The sequence below is a fragment of the Onthophagus taurus genome, chromosome 11 (genome assembly GCF_036711975.1).
Source record: "Onthophagus taurus isolate NC chromosome 11, IU_Otau_3.0, whole genome shotgun sequence".
Taxonomy (NCBI): domain Eukaryota; kingdom Metazoa; phylum Arthropoda; class Insecta; order Coleoptera; family Scarabaeidae; genus Onthophagus; species Onthophagus taurus.
This window is the reverse complement of record NC_091976.1, coordinates 29,725,235-29,738,408: the sequence shown is the minus strand read 5'-3', so window position 1 is coordinate 29,738,408 and position 13,174 is coordinate 29,725,235. Positions and strand designations below refer to the sequence as shown.

The 13,174-nt window shown below is 34.1% G+C and overlaps 2 protein-coding genes across 7 annotated transcripts in view; one reads left to right on the top strand and one right to left on the bottom strand.

Annotated features, from left to right (window-relative positions):
• LOC111413468 (deoxycytidylate deaminase) overlaps window positions 1-13,174 on the top strand; it is a 314,302-nt gene that overhangs the window by 168,053 nt on the left and 133,075 nt on the right. The window lies entirely within an intron of this gene.
• Window positions 1-13,174, bottom strand: part of LOC111413469 (A kinase anchor protein rugose) — a 391,387-nt gene that overhangs the window by 246,315 nt on the left and 131,898 nt on the right. For all 6 annotated transcript variants that reach the window (XM_071199894.1, XM_071199896.1, XM_071199897.1 and 3 more), the window contains one exon: window positions 4,766-4,870. In XM_071199894.1, coding sequence (XP_071055995.1) covers window positions 4,766-4,870 — 105 coding nt within the window. The remainder of the gene's footprint in view (window positions 1-4,765; window positions 4,871-13,174) is intronic.

The following is a 13,174-nucleotide window of genomic DNA, read 5'->3' as shown; positions in this document are numbered from 1 at the left end:
AGGTATTGTGTGCTAAATCAGGATTTTCAGAACTTTACGAATTTATCACTGCTCGACCTCTCCATAAGCGAGGATTTTCTGCACTTTGGCAAGAAGTCGATGTTTAATTAATGTGAGATGGCTGAATCGAGGTAAAGTTCTTGAGCGATTTGTGGAATGTTTTGACGAAATTACAGTATTTCTTGAGAATAAAGACCTGGCAAACTTTTCCTAAATTAATGATGATAAGTGGGTCAGTAATTTAATGTTATTTGCAGATTTGTCTGTTCATATGAATGAACTAAACTTAAAATTACAAGGTATTGGCAAAAGTATTGATTCGGTTAAAAGGTATTTTGAGAAGACCTCTCTCTCTGAACAGTTCTGAACATTAAAATAATTAAATATCCGGATGTAGTTCCTTACAATACATTGGATTTAAATGATTTCCAATGGTTGGAAATTGAAAATTTAGAAATGCAACTGGTAGAATTTCAAGAAAGAGTTTGGAGTCATATATTCGTTGAGTTAAGAGTGAAGCTTGAAAATTTGGAGCGGAATCGTTTAAATAATGAAGAAGAGTGCAACTACGAACAGGAAATTTCGAATCTTGGAACAGATTATCTGACAGTAACATTTAGTAACATAAAGAATTTAGCAATGGCGTTATTAACAATATATACTTCAACGTATTACTGTGAGGTGTTATTTTTTGGGTTAAATACTGCAAAAAATAAATCTTTTTTTAATCTGAAAATACCAAATACTTATTAAAAATTTTATATGACACGGCAGCATATTGTTTACTAAGAGTTTTGAAAATTTTAACACGTCCAATTTAAAAGGTTCACTGCAAAAGAATATGACGTGTTTATTGCTAGAACGTGACAAGCAAAAATAAGATTTTGCTTTTTTCTCATCATGCAATAGCATTACAAGCAGCATAAAAGTTTGTACAAAGTTATTCGTAGAGATGGCTCCACTTATCCTAAAATCTCGTTCTTACATTAACACTGCAGCGTTAAAATCTGCAGGTTAAAACTTGACAAGTCAACAAAATGGACTGCGCGTTTGCAACAGGTGACAAAGACAGTAAAATTAACGATGATATTAATGAAGAAGATGATAGTGTAGTAGATAAAGACTACAAATCATCTTATCTCGGTTCAGATTCAGAATATTTTGACGTATTTTTTTAATTATTTTGTGGCATGTCATGTTTTAGCATTGCTTTTTTAACCTGTTAAAGAGCTTTTTCACGTTATTGCATTACATTTTCAGGACGAATCTACTACATGTTTATTAGAAGTGATTAATGATCTAGTCAAAGTGTGCAGAAGCCGTGAAGTTGCAACAGTACCAACTCACACAATGGATGCACAGAAACACTGACATGTACGTGAGAACGAAAAGAAAAAGTAGGCATAATTTAGAGTATACAAGTGAATCGACCAAAAGGTGATACCAATAACAATCAGTTCAAGACCATCTATACAGTAGGTCTGAAAATTTTGAGAGAACCTATTTAAACTGTAATATGATCATCGCTAGATTTTACATGTACGGAATTTAATATTGGATTTAAATTACCTAAATCTGACACTTGCAAAACTTGCGACGCTTTTAATTTGAAAATTTCTAACAGTACAGTAGGTTGTGAAAATAATGAGAAGGAATTACAGGAACTAAGCACAGTCTAATTTACATAAAAGTAGAGCGCCTGTAGTGCAAAGCTTATTAAAAAGCTTAGTAGAAGAATCTAAGACAAAAGCAGAAGCACTTTTAGTGAGTGGGTGATCGTGACTTTGTCTCAATAGAGAAAAGGTATAGAAAATACGCATGACAGATCTATTCACCAGAAAGGTGGTACAAAGTTATAGAAGAAAGTAATAAAAAACATCCATTTTTGGTCACGATTATGCAACAAAACGATTTCATTAATCTAGAACCTTTGCTATCTAACATATTCTAATAAAGTTCAAGTTGACATCTCGGAGCAAGTCATTTCTACTCTTAGAATTAGAAGTGTGAGACTATTTTGATTCTTTATTATGGACAGTATGTTCAGCTCCCAGTGGAAAAAAGTTTGAAGATAATGAAGAAATTGATGCATAAAATAGCAGATTAGTTATTAAGCAAGACTTTTCTGATACGGAGCAGCAGCCTGGTATAGGAAAGTCCGACAGACTTCAGTTATCAGTAAACTTTCACGAATTCAACGAGTAGCTGGATTGGCAATCTCTGGTGCGATAGGCACAACGCCAACTCTAGCAATGGAGGTTCTGCTTGGCCTATCTCCTCTGCATTTGCATATAGAGAAAGTGGCTAGAACAACCATTTACAGATTTAAGCAATATGCTCAAAACTGTTCCGACATGTCCTACCAATGGGCTGCGGAAGACATTATAAGCACTGATACTATGCTATTAATGCCGTCAGATTTGGCGGTATCACTATCAGTGATTAATGCTCGATACCAGATTGTACTGCCTGAGCGGCAGTCCTGGATCGAAAATGAAAATTCTCTGGTTCAGGCAGACATTTAGGAGCAGGAGTATACTGCCAGACACCTCGAATTAAGCAAGCTTACAGCCTGGGTACGTACTGTACTGTATTCCAGGCGGAAGTATTTGCTATTGACATGGGTGCTAAAATCCTTCTTGAAAGAGGGGTGAAGAACATGACAGTACGAATTTTCTCAGACAGTCAAGCCGCTCTCCAGGCGCTGCAAGCCGTGAAAACGGTGTCGGCTCTGGTTAATGATTGTAAGAGAACATTAAACACACTGAGTTGTGATAACAGAGTCTCTCTGATCTGGGTCCCGGGTCACTCTGGGGTTGCTGGAAATGAAGCGGCAGATAAGCTAGCACGAAATGGCAGCGCTGAAGCGTTTGTGGGGCCGGAACCAGCAGTTGGTGTATCATTTGCGATGGCCAAATATAGGATTGGACTGTGGACTGAAGAGAGACTTCGCCTACTGTGTACCAGTTCTCCTGGAATGAGGCATGCTAAGGTGTTTATTAACATCGCCACTGTCAAACCCGGGAATATTTTAGGACTTGCCCGTAGTAGCATAAAAGTTCTAATGGATGTTTTTACTGGGCAACTCAGATTAAAAGCGCACCTCAACTTGTTGGGTTTAGCCGACGATGTTGAATGCCGACTATGTGCAGAGGAAGCAGAGACGGTTGAGCATGTTTTATGCCACTGCCCTGCCGTTAACCGTATCAGATTCTCGATTTTTGGGTCGCAGTTTATCTCCTCAAGGGATCTGAATGACCTTTCGCCGAGCAAGGTATTAATGTTCGTTAAGAATAAATTAATTGGGGCAGGTCTGGGGGTGGGGAGAGAGATTATTTGGAAGGGATATGGGAAAAAGGAAGATGATATTCGAGTGCTTGATTAGAAGTGTTATGATGTACGGGGCGGAGCTTTGGGGGTGGAAAGAGCAAGAGCTGTTGGAAGGCGTACAGGCTAGGTATTGGAGATGGGTTTTGGGGTTGGCAAAAGAGATGCCGGAGTACATAGTCAGAGAAGAGGTGAAGGTTGATAAGTTAAGAGTGGAGGCGGGTAAAAGGGCGGTACGTTTTGAGGAGAGGGTTGAAGGGAGGTCTCAATGTAAAATTTTGGGGGAGTGCTGGAAAGAGATTAAGGCAGGGAAAGGGGGTTACGGGCAACGAGGGAGAGAGGAATATTTCAGAAGGGTGGGGTACTCAGTGAAAGCGGTAGATGATAGAAGGAGGGAAGGGATTGAGATGTGGAAAGAGCTGGAGAGCAGGGATAGAGATGTACAGAGGCAAGAAAGAAGGGGGCAGATAAGGGAGAGCAGGTACAACCCTAAGTACGAGGAAATAATAACGGAGGGATTGCCGAAGTACCTGTCGGTGGAGGGGGATGAGGAGGGGAAGAGGATGGTGGCAAGATTCAGATGCGGCAATGAGGAGAGAGCGAATAGGTATTGGATGAGAGATGATGAGAGGGGTTGTAGGCTATGTGGGGGGGAGTGGGAGTCGTTGGAGCACCTACTGAGGGAGTGTGACGAGCTAAGAGAGGAGGTGATGATGAGGGAGGTGGTGGCGACAAGGCAGCGTAGGGAGATGCGGAGAGGAGATGGGGAGGGGTAGGATAGGAAATAAAATGTATTGTATTGTAATGTGATATATGTAATTGTAGTATTGTTAAAATTTAATTGTTTGTGGAATGTATTGCTGATATGGTAGCAATAAACTTAATTAATTAAGAATAAATTAAGTTCGTTAATATAATTAAATTTGATAACGATATCTATCGGGGTACAATAGATCCTTAGGGTCGCGGTGCAAGGTTGGTTAGTCTGCCTACCCGATATGTAGTCGATGCAATGTAATGTAATGTAAGACTTTTTTGTATAAATATTAAAAAGAGAAGGAGGAAAAGATCACGTTCTAGCAATAAGCTCTTCATATGTCTGAGCCACTGCGTTATTTTGTCAAAGTTCAAGTTGACATCTCGGAGTAAGTCATTTCTACTCTCCGAATTAGAATGTTCAGCAAAAAGTTTGAAGATAATGAAGAAATTTATGCATAAAATAGTAGCAAGATTTTTCTGCATAAAGATGATTAATTCTCACTCATGCCTGTACTAATTAAGCGCATAAGTAGCTTTAAGTACTTAATTTAGAATAATATAAATATCAAATACATTTTGAATACTAATTTGTATTAATTCAAACTGTAACTATCAAAATAGAGTTGTATGAAACTTAGGCATCCAAATTATCCTTAAGTAAACTATAGGTTAAAATTACCTGTAAGTTTGGGGGACAGTGGTCGAGCAACTCGAGCATGTGTCTGATGTTCTGCGCATCCTGAATTACAAAGTTTAGTTCCATGTCGAATTCCCCTCCAACAAGCTGTAACAAAACATGCCGAGTTAAACTTGTATACGAATTTGATAACGAACGTAGTTTATGTGGTGTTTGAAGAAGGATTTTATTTAAAATTTTGCCTATGATTTAGCTGGTAAAGTTATAAAATAATATAAAATCGAATATCCCGTTAGTTCATTTTTGAAAAACAATATTGTACTCGATCCACCTGTGTTACCAATCCCCATCAATTATTCAACAGTTTGCAAAAGCACCCGATTCGGTTAGGAATTTAACGAATACAGCTCGAGATCAATATTGGACCGATCGTATCTCGTTTGATGTTACAAGATTACAATGTGTTTACAAAGTTTTAATTGATATCCCTAGATAACGATCTAATGAGTTAATAATAAACAACAACTAACAATAAAAAGACATCACTACTGGATTACGTAAATAGCTTGGACCCCACTGCCATCGCCCATAAACAACCCTTAATCGCTGGCCATTATGGCGAGTAATGAACAGACCCCGAACGCTAAACGAAGCTTATGATTTGAGTTGTTTTGCCACCCAGAAAAAGCGATCGATACCTATACAAACCTAGAATACTATAACATTGAAACCTTACCCTACAAGAAAGCTTCGAGTGATATTGGAAATTAATTTTTAAACGCAAAGATAAACGACCGCGCATGGCAATAAATCGGGGTGAATATAAACGTGGCATCTGCCAAACACTCAAATAATTGATCTCCAATACTAAATTGATGTTCCAACCGCACGAAGCCATTAGATAATTGCCCCACACAATTTACAATAAAATCTTTTTTTTTAATCTATCCAAGTTGATTTCCCAACGGGGTAATTTAAATAACCGAATTTATACAAACTTCACATCCCTAGAATAGTTGAAACGTATTCACGATGTAGCTCACGTCAACTTGAAACAATACCGCCCATCCCAACGTGCCCGAGAGATGCCATCCCCGAAGCATTCTCTTCTATTCACACTGCGCACCAGTTAGCATTTCAAGTATGTATATGTAGATGTGGGTCGATTGTAAACGTCGAAACATGCGAAAAAGTTACGCGTGAAAAGAACAACGTGAAACTCTGGTTGCGGTCGCATCGTTATCTCCACGAATTGTCACAGAAGTGAACGCGTCAAAGAATCATTACGGGTGCAGAATTTCGGACGATGCAGCAGTATTTTCGAACGACGTTACCCTCCGGCTACGGTTCGCTTTAATTGACGCCACCACTAACACCGCCATCACCGCCAAAGCGTTTACGAACGGACGTTGTCGACGGATATTGCTTGCTATGAACCTGACAACTATATTTGTAGTGGACTTTTTAAACCTAATATTCTCACAGTAAATATTAATAGTAATCGAGATAGGAAAGTTTTTTTTAATCATAAGAGGCTTAACGTAGGGGTGGCATTGATGTTGTTTAAACGGGAGTGCTGCAGAGCTCACAACCGATACGATAAATTAACCCAAGTTTGGCGTCTGCCAAGGAAGCCCTCCCCAGTTTTCTAAGAGAGCGTGTGCCGGGTTTAGGGGCCGTATCAGCTCTAGAAACGTGCTCTGAATACCGACAAAGTCCTCCTGAAGGATATACCTTTGTTCCCAAACTACATACATATAGAACTTTGAGAATAGGGAACCACTTATAAGCTTTGGCAATCTTCTTATTTATTATTTTTACTTTCTTGAATACACCAAGTAAAATAATAGGATCCTTATCCAATCTTTAAGATAAGAATCAATTAAAACATTATGAGAACATTAATAAGATAAAAGGTAAAAAGTCTGAAATAAACGTACTGTTCAGTGGGAAATTTAAAAAATATTGGAAAATCGAAAAATGTTTTTAATAAAAATTATTGCTTTTTTAATTCTAAATAAATATTCCTTAACAATTTTTTTGATAAAATTAATAACTCTCGAGATAACCCCAAAAATATCATTTTTATACCAGTGTACAACACCACCTAGCGGAGATATAGCATTTTTTAGTTAAAAAGTTGATTTTAAATGATTTCATAAATAAAAATTATTAAAAACATTTTTCGATAAAAACGATACGCTTCGAGATGCAATAAGTTATTTAACGTACTCTTCAGTGGGAAATTTAAAAAATATTGAAAAATCGAAAAATCGTGTTAATAAAAATTATTGCTTTCTTAATTCTAAATAAATAATTGTGGAAACATTTTTTGATAAAATTAATAACTCTTGAGATAACCCCAAAAATATCGTTTTTATACCAGTGTAGAGCGCCATCTAGTGGAGATTTGGAATTTTTTAGTTAAAAAGTTGATTTTAAATGATTTCATAAATAAAAATTATTAAAAACATTTTTCGATAAAAACGATACGCTTCGAGATGCAATAAGTTATTTAACGTACTCTTCAGTGGGAAATTTAAAAAATATTGAAAAATCGAAAAATCGTGTTAATAAAAATTATTGCTTTCTTAATTCTAAATAAATAATTGTGGAAACATTTTTTGATAAAATTAATAACTCTTGAGATAACCCCAAAAATATCGTTTTTATACCAGTGTAGAGCGCCATCTAGTGGAGATTTGGAATTTTTTAGTTAAAAAGTTGATTTTAAATGATTTCATAAATAAAAATTATTAAAAACATTTTTCGATAAAAACGATACGCTTCGAGATGCAATATAGTTATTTAACGTACTCTTCAGTGGGAAATTTAAAAAATATTGAAAAATCAAAAAATGGTGTTAATAAAAATTATTGCTTTCTTAATTCTAAATAAATAATTCTGGAAACATTTTTTGATAAAATTAACAATTCTTGAGATAACCCCAAAAATATCGTTTTTATACCAGTGTAGAGCGCCATCTAGTGGAGATTTAAAATTTTTTAGTTAAAAAGTTGATTTTAAATGATTTCATAAATAAAAATTATTAAAAACATTTTTCGATAAAAACGATACGCTTCGAGATGCAATAAGTTATTTAACGTACTCTTCAGTGGGAAATTTAAAAAATATTGAAAAATCGAAAAATCGTGTTAATAAAAATTATTGCTTTCTTAATTCTAAATAAATAATTCTGGAAACATTTTTTGATAAAATTAACAATTCTTGAGATAACCCCAAAAATATCGTTTTTATACCAGTGTAGAGCGCCATCTAGTGGAGATTTAAAATTTTTTAGTTAAAAAGTTGATTTTAAATGATTTCATAAATAAAAATTATTAAAAACATTTTTCGATAAAAACGATACGCTTCGAGATGCAATAAATTATTTAACGTACTCTTCAGTGGGAAATTTAAAAAATTTTGAAAAATCGAAAAATGTTTTTAATAAAAATTATTGCTTTCTTAATTCTAAATAAATAATTCTGGAAACATTTTTTGATAAAATTAATAATTCTTGAGATAACCTCAAAAATATCGTTTTTATACCACTGTACGACGCCATCTAGTGGAGATTTAGAATTTTTTAGTTAAAAAGTTGATTTTAAATGATTTCATAAATAAAAATTATTAAAAACATTTTTCGATAAAAACGATACGCTTCGAGATGCAATAAATTATTTAACGTACTCTTCAGTGGGAAATTTAAAAAATTTTGAAAAATCGAAAAATGTTTTTAATAAAAATTATTGCTTTCTTAATTCTAAATAAATAATTCTGGAAACATTTTTTGATAAAATTAATAACTCTTGAGATAACCCCAAAAATATCGTTTTTATACCAGTGTAGAGCGCCATCTAGTGGAGATTTAGAATTTTTTAGTTATAAACTTGATTTTAAATGATTTCATAAATAAAAATTATTAAAAACATTTTTCGATAAAAACGATACGCTTCGAGATGCAATAAGTTATTTAACGTACTCTTCAGTGGGAAATTTAAAAAATATTGAAAAATCGAAAAATCGTGTTAATAAAAATTATTGCTTTCTTAATTCTAAATAAATAATTCTGGAAACATTTTTTGATAAAATTAATAATTCTTGAGATAACCTCAAAAATATCGTTTTTATACCAGTGTACAACGCCATCTAGTGGAGATTTAGAATTTTTTAGTTAAAAAGTTGATTTTAAATGATCTCATAAATAAAAATTATTAAAAACATTTTTCGATAAAAACGATACGCTTCGAGATGCAATAAATTATTTAACGTACTGTTCAGTGGGAAATTTAAAAAATATTGAAAAATCAAAAAATGGTGTTAATAAAAATTATTGGTTTTTCAATTCTAAGTAAATATTTCTGAAAATATTTTTTGATAAAATGAATAATTCTTGAGATAACCCCAAAAATATTATTTTTATAGCAGTGTACTGCGCCACCTAGTCGAGATTTAGAATTTTTTAGTTAAAAAGTTGATTTTAAATGATTTTATAAATAAAAATTATTTAAAACATTTTTCGATAAAAACGATACGCTTCGAGATTCACAAGTTACTTTTAACGTACTGTTCAGTGGGAAATTTAAAAAATTTTGAAATATCGAAAAATGGTGTTAATAAAAATTATTGCTTTCTTAATTCTAAATAAATAATTCTGGTAACATTTTTTGATAAAATTAATAATTCTTGAGATAACCCCAAAAATGTCATTTTTATACCAGTTTAGAGCGCCATCTAGTGGAGATTTAGAATTTTTTAGTTAAAAAGTTGATTTGAAATGATTTTATAAATAAAAATTATTAAAAACATTTTTCGATAAAAACGATACGCTTCGAGATGCAACAACTTACTTTTAACGTACTCTTCAGTGGGAAATTTAAAAAATATTGAAAAATGGAAAAATCGTGTTAATAAAAATTATTGCTTTCTTAATTCTAAATAAATAATTCTGGAAACATTTTTTGATAAAATTAATAACTCTTGAGATAACCCCAAAAATATCGTTTTTATACCAGTGTACAGCGCCACCTAGTGGAGATATAGAATTTTTTAGTTATAAAGTTGATTTTAAATGATTTCATAAATAAAAATTATTAAAAACATTTTTCGATAAAAACGATACGCTTCGAGATGCAATAAGTTATTTAACGTACTGTTCAGTGGGAAATTTAAAAAATATTGAAAAATCAAAAAATGGTGTTAATAAAAATTATTGGTTTTTCAATTCTAAGTAAATATTTCTGAAAACATTTTTTGATAAAATGAATAATTCTTGAGATAACCCCAAAAATATCATTTTTATACCAGTATACAGCGTCACCTAGCGGAGATTTAGAATTTTTTAGTTAAAAAGTTGATTTTAAATGATCTCACAAATAAAAATTATTAAAAACATTTTTCGATAAAAACGATACGCTTCGAGATGCAATAAGTTATTTACCGTACTCTTCAGTGGGAAATTTAAAAAATATTGAAAAATCAAAAAATGGTGTTAATAAAAATTATTGCTTTCTTAATTTTAAACAAATATTCCTTATAGAATTTTTTAATAAATTTTAACACTCAAAAGTTTCTAGTTCAACAGATGACAGAATTAGCGTCTTCTAAACCGAATTTATACATTATATAGTATGTCCGTAAAGTCATGGTGCACTGAATAAGTATAAAACTAGGAGAGGTTTTCTTTTATCGTGATTTGTTGGTTTTCTGTGACCGGTCAAAAGTGCAGCATAACTTTACGGACATTGTGTATAAATAAAACAATGTGACACACATGTCAAAAAACTAAAATGTTTGAAATAAAACTAAAACTAGAAACTTCCGGGTTATGGGGCATAACCCTCAGAAGTTTCTAGTTTTCGAAAATCGCAGAGAACAATTGAAGTATGAGGGTAATGAGGGAATCCCAAAAAAAAAACCATGCATTGGCAATCAACCGAAAGAAAATCCTATGGACGCCAAACAACTATTTGGGCATCAGGGAGCTGGATAAACCGTAAAAGCTGAAGGTCAGCAATTAGAACGCAGAAGATACAGTGTGTCCGTAAAGTCATGGTGCACTTTTGATCGGCCATCAAATCATCAAATAAAAGGAAAACTCTTCCAGTTTCTTTCCACTTCTAACCGACACACGTTTAGAAGCTGAATCATTTAAAATCAATTTTTAGGATAAATCCATCAACATTTAACATAAACAAACACAAAATTATTTTCGTATAAAGTTCTTCAATCAAAATAATGTGTCAACAATTTTCTTCCTACTTAGGTCTAACGTTGTAATTATCAAATTTTCTAGTTCGTTTAGGATAGAGTGTCAGGCGCAATTAAAACAGAATTAGGCTACGAAGGCATCGTTTACCGGTGAAGTGATGCCCTCATCTTCTTTCGCCAACTCGCCGTTGCAAGGCAAAATCGTTCCGGAACGCGCGGTGTTTGAACTGAAAGTGGGGAAGGGGACGCGGCTCTTTGAGAGGTCATTTGCAATTTTTAATTGCTTCCACGAAGGAGTTCGGTCCGGCTCGGTAAGGGAAGGACGGAGAAGAAAATAGGTCGTAATTGGTGCTTATGCGATTTAATTATTCGCGAACGAGAACCGGCGCGATATGAATTGTAAATGAGGCGTTTTATCGAACTCCCTTGTCGGTTTGAAAATATCCCTTTAGATAATCCTCGACCGTTTATGTACATAAATAAGTTAACTGATGTTTTGCGCTAAAGGAACTTGATTAGCATTCGGTTTTTGAGCTGCTACACATAAATAATATTAATGCTAATTACCACGAGTAACTAACTAACGCAATATTATAACGCGATATAACATCGTTTGAAACTGCGTAACTCGGAGTATCTCTCGTTATAAACATAAACATTAATCAACGTATTTAAGTTGCCGTACTCTAAATTAGTGTCAAACGCACGTGTGATGGACATATTTTAATATTCAAAGTTACATAAATTATTGTTATTGTATAAGTTGCCAATTAAACAGTTTTATTACATTATCGAGTTCAAGTAAAGTCCAATGCACCTCGCCATCGGAAGTGTTAAGTTACACTTTGGCCATCGGAAGTGTTAAGTTACACTTTGGCCTTCGGAAGCGTTAAGTTACACTTTGGCCATCGACGCGTGATTACAATAACGCTGAGCAATAGAATTGCTGGCGCAAATGAAATACATAAGTAGTCAATAATTCTAAGTATTAATTCTAATTATTATATGGCAAAATTGAGTGATTATAATAAAATGGAGGTGAAATAACGAGATGGTTAGAAGTGATTCTTGATGGATGTCCGGTTGTTTTTTGACCAAATTCCGACTCTTTTCCGTCTACTCTGTATTCATGGAAACCTCTCCTAAGCCCCCTCGGGAGGAAATATGAAATTCCATATGAAACCGGATTCTAACCTGAGATTGCAATTCCGTTACACTGACGAAAATAACGAAATGATGTCGAAGGTGAAAACTTTTCGCAATTTAATTTTTAATTTTCTAACAATACCGAACAGCTATCGCAAAGTAATTATCTGCTGACTTCCCTCGAGTGAAAGCAGCATCTAAAGTGAAGTCGATTTGGAGAAGGTGGGGTAATTGGGAAAAGGGTAGCACCCCCATTGTCACAGCGAGAAAATTCCCATCTTCTAAGCTGTGAAGGGTTCGTTTCATGGCTTGTTGCGAATTCTTTCCGCTACAACTTGAAGTAATGAGTGTAAGTTTTCAAGTTTTAACGAGTAAACGATTCCGTTTTATTTCTTATTTAACAATGGTTATTTTTTCTTCTAAAAATGTTAAAAATTATTACATCTCGGTGCGTTTGCATTCGAATTTGCTCCACATCAACGTTCGCTTTAATCCTAATAACATATTCATACGAAACGCTCGATACGCTGCTATTGACAGATTGCCGGGATTCATGCGTCACTCCCGTTCGGGGATTACCGGACGAAATTCTCTGGTTCTGGTTGCAGTTGACGCCGATGTCAACGCAAGTTTAACAGAGATGCGGAAAATTTTAATACACCTAACGCAGCTAAAATGCGCCAAATCGCTGCTTGCGAAGTGCGGCAGGTTTACATTACGAGCCATATGTATTCCACCCACAGCGGATTTCAGAGAAATTTATGTCCCGTTGTTCGGATTTTATGTGACGCCGCGAAAATTAATACAAATTAGTGCGACTAGAGAGATCTGGAAACGAATTTCAACTAGCTTCGGGGATATTGCCGTTTGGAAAGTTAATTCATTTGAGATAAAAACAAAAACTTGTTTATCATAAATTTTAAACCACAAACTCAACAACAGTAATAATCCCATAACAGCTCCCCAAAACACATTACATCCAACATAAAAAAGCTTGCTAAAGCCATTTTATGCGAATCCCGACCTAATTCTAGCACTAAGCTAAGCCCAGCTATTACCATCTACGGTAATGTTAGCAATTATCTCTTTTCC